The 10,000-nt window shown below is 42.4% G+C and overlaps 1 protein-coding gene across 1 annotated transcript in view; it reads right to left on the bottom strand.

Moving 5' to 3' along the window:
* Cda4 (chitin deacetylase Cda4) overlaps positions 1 to 10,000 on the bottom strand; it is a 45,648-nt gene that overhangs the window by 5,204 nt on the left and 30,444 nt on the right. The window contains exons 2-7 of the mRNA XM_080274589.1: positions 8,689 to 8,783; positions 7,365 to 7,479; positions 5,742 to 5,875; positions 3,871 to 4,076; positions 1,611 to 1,767; positions 627 to 765 (exon numbers count right to left, since the gene is read on the bottom strand). Coding sequence (XP_080130715.1) covers positions 627 to 765; positions 1,611 to 1,767; positions 3,871 to 4,076; positions 5,742 to 5,875; positions 7,365 to 7,479; positions 8,689 to 8,783 — 846 coding nt within the window. The remainder of the gene's footprint in view (positions 1 to 626; positions 766 to 1,610; positions 1,768 to 3,870; positions 4,077 to 5,741; positions 5,876 to 7,364; positions 7,480 to 8,688; positions 8,784 to 10,000) is intronic.

The following is a 10,000-nucleotide window of genomic DNA, read 5'->3' as shown; positions in this document are numbered from 1 at the left end:
ATGATGAATGGTTCAGTACGGAGGAAGTGTAAAATTTTAGTGCAACAAAGAATAACACCAAGGGACCTAGAAATGAATTATATAAACGTTGGTCCAAGGGGTATAGAATCTTTATATTCGCGTAATAGGATCAGATACAACACTACTGAATCCCTTATCACTGGCCTGCATGGGATTTTTTTAAAGACATTGATGTGGGTTAGTTGCTGTTACGTCTTCATATTAATAGCAGTAGTTGTAGTGGTTGCAGTAGTATTAGTAGCAGTGGTAGGAATAATAATAATAATAATAATAATAATAATAATAATAATAATAATAATAATAATAATAATAATGATCTCTAGTTCTTCAAAGCGTCCGTTCTTCGCTAGGAATTCACTGCGGGTGGAAACATGGATTCACCTTCACAATTACAAGAACTGCAACATTAATCAGTTACATATAAGCTTGTCTTTTATATGCGTTTAAATTCTGAGTGACTTATCAGATGGTCTCACATACTCAGGCCATAAATCCAAATAATGTGTGTTAATCGCTGCCATATTTCTCCCATCCAGTCTTTTCGCTGGACGGCAATGCACTGTACGGTAACTTATCATCAGGTACTCTCAACGATGAAGTGTTACCTGGGAATGATCTGGTAGGGCAGGTACCAGCACGACACTCATGGGGGATCTTGTACTCCAGGGAATAGGGCCAGACAGGGACGGGGGTGGGAGGGTTGTTCACGGTAGAGTCCCACCTGAACCCGTACCCGCTCAGCACCTGTCGTGGGGAAAGGTGGGATTAGTGAACAGGAGAGTATAATTATAACAACTTTGCTTGGTCTAGATTTTCGTCCTTTTGCGACTTATTTCACGTAGCTCAGCGGCGGAAGAAAATAATGCTACGGCTCTACCCTCTTTCCATAGCACTTCTTGGTTGACTAGCAGCACCCAATTTGTGTTAATCTCTTGTTGAATCTAAATACTTAAGACCGAGAGATGGCAATTTTAGGATGCGATGAAGTTACGAGTATGGTAGGTTACTGGTCTTGGTTTTGGAGGGCGTTCTGAAGTGGATTCGAGCCTCATTGATTCCCTCTTTTGAACCCTATTTCTCCTGTGCTCCTTCCGACCTTCCTATTAATTTATCTTTTATTAAATGTAGATGTTGCTGTAGGCTATTTCATTTTATTTTATTTTTTTCATATTCCCAGTTCTACTAGCATCTCCTCAGCCATTAACAAACAGTACCACAACTTCGCATGTTCCCACTTGAGGACAAATACCACACTGGCTATACTTAACTGTTTTAAGGCTGTGTCTATCTGTATATCTATTGCTTTATTTGTATCTGTCTTCGGGTTTATCTATGTTAGTCTTCCTGCCTGTCTTCTTTCATTGTTATCTTCATTAAATATTGGCTTATCTCTATATTAGGTCTCTCTCTCTCTCTCTCTCTCTCTCTCTCTCTCTCTCTCTCTGTATGCACGTATATTTGCACGTATGTATGTATGTATTTAAGTATATGGGTCTGCATGTGTGCCTACCTCGTGCTATCCTATTCTCTTAAGGTCTACGAATGGATGGTAAGGTCTGTATGGTCTGTGTGGTCTGTGCCCCTCTCACCTCATACTGCGCCTCCCTGCCTGGCTTCAGATGGGGTCCTCTCTGTCCCTTGATGTCTTGCTCTCTCACGCCGGCGAAGTTCTTGAGTATCTCCCTCATAGACACCATTTCTCCCGTCCAGGTGTCCTCAGTCTCATCCTCCAGCCCACGGCGACGACTGAGGAGCAATTAGGTAGAGTTAGATACCCTACAGAAGCTCCCTAACACCTTTTCCTAGGCGATTTGTTTTGCTTATGGTTTCAAGTCTTTCCAACATCGCCTCTACATAAACAAAGTACAAAAGGATGATTGAGGATGTGTTAGGTACAGTTAGATACCCTACAGAAGCTCCCTAACACCTTTTCCTAGGCGATTTGTTTTGCTTATTGTTTTAGATCTTTCCAACATCGCCTCTGCATAAACAGCGTACAAAAGGACGATTGAGGATGTGTTAGGTAGAGTTAGATACCCTTTAGAAGCTCCCCAACACCTTCTCCTAGGCGATTTGTTTTGTATATGGTTTTAAGTTTTTCCAACATCACCATACTCTGCATAAACAACGTACAAAAGGACGACTAGGGCTGTGTGAGGTAGAGTTAGATACCCTATAGAAGCTCCCTAATACCTTTTCCTAAGCGATTTGTTTTGCTTATTCTGTGTCAAATCTTTCCAACACCGCCATAGTCTGCATAAACAGCGTACAGAAGGATATTAATCAGCCATATTAGACTGTATATATTTTAAACTTTCTGATGTACTGTAACAAGGTCCGTATTTTCGTCTGTTAAAGAAGCTCCCTAACATCTTTTCTTAAGCGATTTATTTTGTTTATTACACCTTTCTATCCTGTTCTTATATAGATAGATAAATAAATAGATACATAGATAGATAGATAGATAGATAGATAACATCGCCAATACTCTACATAAAGAGCGTACCAAAGGATATTAACCAGCCACATTCGAAAATAAATCGCCAAGGAAGAGGTGTTAGGGAGTCTCCTTACCCGACGAGCTCTGTAACTCACTCCTGACTGAATGCAAATACTTGACTGAATACAAACACGTGACTGAATACAAATACTTAACTGAATACAAATACTTGACTGAATACAAATACTTGACTGAATACAAAATTAATACATGACTGAATACAAATACGTGACTGAATACAAATACTTAACTGAATACAAATACGTGACTGAATACAAATACTTGACTGAATACAAATACATGACTGAATACAAATACGTGACTGAATACAAATACTTAACTGAATACAAATACTTAACTGAATACAAATACTTGACTGAATACAAATACATGACTGAATACAAATACGTGACTGAATACAAATACTTAACTGAATACAAATACGTGACTGAATACAAATACGTGGCTGAATACAAATAAGTGACTGAATACAAGTAAGTGACTGAATACAAATACGTGACTGAATACAAATACTTGACTGAATACAAATACGTGACTGAATACAAATACGTGGCTGAATACAAATAAGTGACTGAATACAAATAAGTGATTGAATACAAATACTTAACTGAATACAAACCGTCGAGCTCGATAACACACTCTTGACTGAATACAAATCGACTGAATACAAATACGTGACTGAATACAAACTGACTGGCGTTAACTAGAATAAAATACCAGTACAAGAGTTGAAGTAGTGATGGAAAACGAAGAATATGACTTTTATTTAGCACTGAGTCGCAAAAAATGACAGTTCGCAGCCAGATGTTGAAAATTATTGTCCCTCCCTTCTGGTAACTCCACGAACAGTCTCATGTCTCATACACACACGAAGACAGTGCATTTTAACTCGGCAAATAGAGTGGAAAATCAAGGTGGTTCTCGTGTATATGGTTTGTAGGTCAAACTCCCTCACCACAGAGATCCAGTGTGAAAAATAAATCGCAGAGGAAGAGGCATTAAGAAGGCCCAAAATTAATCTCGCTAATCTCACCTCACTGATCCCATAGCAATCTCATGACTTTATTCCTTAGTTTTTTTTTTTTTAATTACATTATCATTTACCGTAATGTGAAGAATGAATCGCAGAGGAAGAGGTGTTAAGGAGATCCAAAATTAATCTCACTAATCTCACCTCACTGATCCCACAGCAATCTCATGACCCAAGCTGTAGAACTCTTGAAAATGTAAGACGAAGAAACTAACCATTTTTTTTCTATTTAATGTGAAGGATGAGTCGCAGAGGAAGAGGGGTTAAGAAGACCCAATATTAATCTCACTAATCTCACCTCACTGATCCCACAGCAATCTCATGACCCTGGCTGTAGAACTCTTGGACGAGCTGATAGTTGGTGTACTCATGCGACACGAAGAAAGTTCCTCTGATCTCACATCCATTTGGGTTGGTGCGATTGGGGAGGAAGATTTTGTTGTATGTCTCGAAGTTGAGGTTGTTTATAGCCCCGTCAAAGGTCAGCATGATCATCTGGGGCGTCTGGGGAAAGTGAGAGAGTGTGAGAGAGAGAAGGGATAGGGTGGTGCGATAGAGGGTGGCACCTGAGGGATGAAAGTTGAGGGAGTGGTGTGTGTGTGTGTGTGTGTGTGTGTGTGTGTGTGTGTGTGTGTGTGTGTGTGTGTGTGTGTGTGTGTGTGTGTGTGTGTGTGTGTGTGTGTGTGTGTGTGTGAGAGAGAGAGAGAGAGAGAGAGAAACAGACAGACAGACAGACAGAGAAAGCGACTGAAAAGGAGAGACAAACCTACTTTTACATTTGACTGTACTATTACATGGAAAAGTTCGGGGACAATCCGTGGCCAGCATTTTGCCCTCCCTTCCATATTTCTTACTCCTCTCCTAAGACAGAGGGGCATAACAAATAATAATAATAATAATAATAATAATAATAATAATAAAAATAATAATAATAATCGTGCAACATCTTCTATCCTCACAGCTGGAAGAGAAACGTGGATTAATAGAAAGAAAATTACATGTTTTTTTTATTAACCATTATTCTTAGTTATATTTTTCTTGTTAATAGAAGGGAGGACTGGATGAAAAAATAGGATGAAAGAATTATTAGTATTTGTTTTATATAGGCTTGTTATCTATTTATGTGTTGATAGTAAGTGGTCGGTCTATCTATCCATCTGTTAGTCTGTCTGTGTGTCTATTTGTCTGTCTGTCTGTCTGTCTATCTAGCTAGCTATGTGTTCTATATGTCTTTCAGTTCTATAGTTTTTTTTTTCAGTCTGTCTATCTATCCACTAATTTGTCTATCAGTCAATATTTCTGTCTGTCTGTCTATCTGCCTGCCTGCCTGCCTGTCTGTGTGTCTTTCTATCTATCTTTCTTTCAGTCCTTCTCTATGTTTTCCAGTCTCTATCACTCCATTAATTTGTCATTCTATCAGTCTGTCTTTCTATCTGTCTATCTATCTATCTATATCTGTCTGTCTGTCTATCTCTGTCAGTATGTTTATCCATTAATCAGTTCGTCCATCCGTCTATCTCTCTTATTTATATATTCAGGCAACAATCTGCACATTCATCCGTCAACCTCCACATCATCCAGCCATCACCCACGCATCCCAATCACTCACACTACTCTCCACCCACCCCAATCACTCACACTACCATCCACCCATCCCAATCACTCACACTACCATCCACCCATCCCAGTCACTCACACTACCATCCACCCATCCCAGTCACCCACACTACCATCCACCCGTCCCAGTCACTCACACTACCATCCACCCATCCCAGTCACCCACACTACCATCCACCCATCCAATTCATTCACAGTACCATCCACCCATCCCATTCACTCACAGTACCATCCACCCATCCCATTCACTCACAGTACCATCCACCCATCCCAGTCACCCACACTACCATCCACCCGTCCCAATCACTCACACTACCATCCACCCACCCCAATCACTCACACTACCATCCACCCATCCCAGTCACCCACAGTACCATCCACCCATCCCAGTCACTCACAGTACCATCCACTCACCCCAATCACTCACACTACCATCCACCCATCCCAGTCACCCACAGTACCATCCACCCATCCCAGTCACTCACAGTACCATCCACTCACCCCAATCACTCAAACCATCACCAAAGAACCAATTTCCCTTGCATCCCTTACCTCCTGCGGCCTGAGTCCTCCGGGAATATCGGTACCAGTCTCTGAGCAATGACAGTAGGGAAGGACACATTGCGTTGCGTCACACTTAGACGCTGCGTAGGGATCAGGCAATTTCTCCTCCGCCGTCTTCTCCACTGTTTGGGGGAGAGTGACATAGGTTAGAGAGGGAGGGAGGGAAGGGGAAAGAGGAAGGGATGGTGGTTAGACTGTGGTAGGTTAGAGAGAGAGGGAGGGAGGGGGACGTGGAAGGGATGGTGGTTAGGTAGGAGTGGGGTATAAGAGTGTGGTAGGTTAGAGGGGGAAGGAAGGGAAAGAGGAAGGGATGGTGGTTAGAGAGTAGTGGTCAGAGGGATAGAGAGGGTGGGAAAAGGAAAGAGGAAGGGATGGTGGTTAGGCAGGAGTGGGGTGTAAGAGTGTGCTAGGTTAGGAAGAGAGAGGGAGGGAGGGGGACGTGGAATGGATGGTGGTTAGGTAGGAGTGGGGTATAAGAGTGTGGTAGGTTAGAGGGGGAAGGAAGGGAAAGAGGAAGGGATGGTGGTTAGAGAGTAGTGGTCAGAGGGATAGAGAGGGTGGGAAAAGGAAAGAGGAAGGGATGGTGGTTAGGCAGGAGTGGGGTGTAAGAGTGTGCTAGGTTAGGAAGAGAGAGGGAGGGAGGGGGACGTGGAATGGATGGTGGTTAGGTAGGAGTGAGGTATAAGAGTGTGGTAGGTTAGAGGGGGAAGGAAGGGAAAGAGGAAGGGATGGTGGTTAGAGAGTAGTGGTCAGAGGGATAGAGAGGGTGGGAAAAGGAAAGAGGAAGGGATGGTGGTTAGGCAGGAGTGGGGTGTAAGAGTGTGCTAGGTTAGGAAGAGAGAGGGAGGGAGGGGGACGTGGAATGGATGGTGGTTAGGTAGGAGTGGGGTATAAGAGTGTGGTAGGTTAGAGGGGGAAGGAAGGGAAAGAGGAAGGCATGGTGGTTAGAGAGTAGTGGTCAGAGGGATAGAGAGGGTGGGAAAAGGAAAGAGGAAGGGATGGTGGTTAGGCAGGAGTGGGGTGTAAGAGTGTGCTAGGTTAGGAAGAGAGAGGGAGGGAGGGGGACGTGGAATGGATGGTGGTTAGGTAGGAGTGGGGTATAAGAGTGTGGTAGGTTAGAGGGAAAGAGGAAGGGATGGTGGTTAGAGAGTAGTGGTCAGAGGGATAGAGAGGGTGGGAAAAGGAAAGAGGAAGGGATGGTGGTTAGGCAGGAGTGGGGTGTAAGAGTGTGCTAGGTTAGGAAGAGGGGGAGGGAGGGGGACGTGGAATGGATGGTGGTTAGATTGAGGTGGGATTTGACAGGTTTAAGCCAGCTTGGTGTGGGATAGGTTTGGCTAGGCTGGGTATGATAGAGTTTGGATTATGATTAAGTTACATTTGCCTAGGGATATGAATTATTGTCTCGCTAAAATAACTGAGAATAGATCTCTTATACGAAATACGTGTTTTTCATTATAAACAGTCATTAAGTTGCACACACACACACACACACACACACACACACATAGAAGTTAAGCAGGGGTAATCAGTATAACACACACACACACACACACACACACACACACACACACACACACACACACACACACACACACACGCACGCACACTTACCCTTTGGCTGAGGTCCACACTTGACTGTATCGTCAGGGTGCACACACTCATGCAGCGCCCCATCATACCACGTCCCGCCAGAGCAGTGTTTGCGATGAGGGTGACCGCCAACACACTGTAATGTAACAAGGAAGTGTGTTACGGGCTAGCGGTGACGGTGTGTGACGTGGATTTACCCCTTCAGTCCGATAACGTGGAGTATTTACGTTTTTGGTTCTGCTATTGTCGTTTTTTTTACTTTATTTGTTTTATTTATATCTAATTTATTACCTGACAGGTGTGCCACTCACAACCACCTGCATACTAAGGCCTAAACACCTCTTCCTAAGCGATTTATTTGCTGATTACACCTTGCTGTCCCCTTCTGTGTTAGGTAAATTTATCTAATATCACCATACTCTGCATAAATAATCTACAAAACTATATTACCCAGCCCTATCAAAAAACAAATCGGTAGGGAAAAGGAATTAGGGAGCTTCCTCACCCTTGACACTCGATGAGCTTTCAACAGCTTATTTCACGCAGCTCAGCGACGTAAAAAGGCAATACAGCAGCTCACCATCCTTTCTGTAGCACTTCTTCGTGACTAGCATCATATTCTAGTGTTAATCTATTGTTGCAACTAGGCATTCAAGATGGAGAGATGTCAATTTTAGGCCAAGTTAGAATAGAAGGAGTATAGTCAAATCAACTTTAGTCTTAGTATGGTGGTTTCTCGTCAAGCTCCCTAACACCTTTTCCTGAGCGATTTATTTGCTTATTACATCTTGCCGCCCTCCTCTGTGTTACTTAAATCAATCTCATATCCCCATACTCTGCAGAAAGAAAGCACAAAACGATATTAGCCAGCCATATCTAAAAATAAATGGCTAAGGAAGAGGTGTTAGGGAGCTGGCAGGGGTTGCGGATCTTCTTCAGGTAAAAAAAAAAAAACTACAATAAAATCCAGATAAAGAATGATAAAATAAATAATAATAAAGGACAGATAAAGAATGTTAAATAAAAAAATAAAATACAGATAAAGAATGAATAAAAAAAAATGCAAATCTCGAATGATAATAAGGAATAATTAAAAAAAAAAACAGAATTATAAAAAAAAACAGAGGTAACGAACGATAAAGAATAAAGTCCAGATAGAGAATGAGAAATAAAAAATAAAGCAGAGATAACGAATAATTAATAAAAAATAAAGATAACGAATGATAAAAAAAGATAATGAATGATAAAAAAAAGATGACGAATGATTTAAAAAAAATAAAGAGAACGAATGATAAAAAAATAAAGATAACGAATGGTAAATAAAATAAAAATAATGCTAACTCACCTGATAGAAAATCCGACAGCTCTCGAAGGTCGCAAATTGGCCCTCTAGCTCCGGGCAGGTAAACCCTACGTCGGCTTCCTGGGCTCCTCCGCTCCCTGCAGATTAAAGATAGTGGAGAGTTAGATAGATAGATAGATAGACAGATAGATAGATAGATAGATAGATAGATAGAGAGAGAGAGAGAGAGAGAGAGAGAGAGAGAGAGAGATAGGTAAGTAGGTAGGTAGGTAGGTAGGTGGACAGTGAGGAAGGGAGGTGAGGTGAAGTGAGGTGATGGAAGGTAAATGACACTGGAATAAAGAATGATGTGTGGATAGATAGATATACAGACAGATAGATAGATAGACAGATAGATATATGGGGGGGGGACTCGTAAAAGAAATATTCCCTTCCATCTGGACCCCTATAGGGCGAGACAGTGTGGGTAATGTGCAGTGTCCTTGCTTTCATCCACCCTGACATTTGGCTAGAGGTGGAGGCAGTTCAGTTAGGTGTGGAAGTTCTCGGTGCTACATACAGGAAGTGGTGGTGGTGGTGGAGTGTCTGGTGGCTCTGTCTTGTCCACTTCCTGTCTCTAAGGTCATAGTACGCGCCGATCCACCTTTAAACCTCTTCACTACAATGTTGGATTGATTATATATTTTTTTTTGCCTTGCGACTTTTTCCATCAGCGTGGGAAAAATAATGTTCATGGTAAAGGCGCTAATTTATATCACTACCAGAGGCTCTCCTACTATAAAGAAAACTCTAATTATACCACAGAAAAGCACAATAAATGAATAAATAAATAAATAAATAAAACTAGAAGTGGTGGGGGTCTCAGATAAGGTGTAACAGGAGAAATGAAACACGTACTACTTTCATATACCTGACGTCTTGCGGCGCTTCTTCCAAGGGAGATGAAAACAAGTATATAAGTACCAGATGCGGGAGCTTCAGGGCCCTTCGGTTAATGCCCTTGGTGTGGTGTGGGAGGGTGGTGTGGTTGGTGTGGTGTGGGAGGGTGATTTGGTGTGGTGTGGTGTGGGAGGGTGATTTGGTGTGGTGTAGTGTGGTGTGGGAGGAGGATGTGGCTGGTGTGGTGTGGGAGGGTGATTTTGTGTTGTGTGGTGTGGGTGGATGATTTTTTGTGGTGTGGCGTGGGAGGGTGATTTGGTGTGGTGTGGTGTGGGAGGGTGATTTGGTGTGGTGTGGTGTGAGAGCTGTGTGGTGTGGTGTGGTGTGGTGAGGTGTGAGGATGGTGTGGTGTGGAGTAACTCGGCTAGTCACTTTAGTCTACGGGAGTGAAGCGCCTAGTTTCCAAAAATCATTA

The sequence above is a fragment of the Coenobita brevimanus genome, chromosome 58 (genome assembly GCF_032717465.1).
Source record: "Coenobita brevimanus isolate Jiangsu-jjx chromosome 58, ASM3271746v2, whole genome shotgun sequence".
Lineage (NCBI taxonomy): Eukaryota > Metazoa > Arthropoda > Malacostraca > Decapoda > Coenobitidae > Coenobita > Coenobita brevimanus.
Note: the sequence above shows the minus strand (reverse complement) of the source record. Positions and strands in the feature narration are given on the sequence as shown.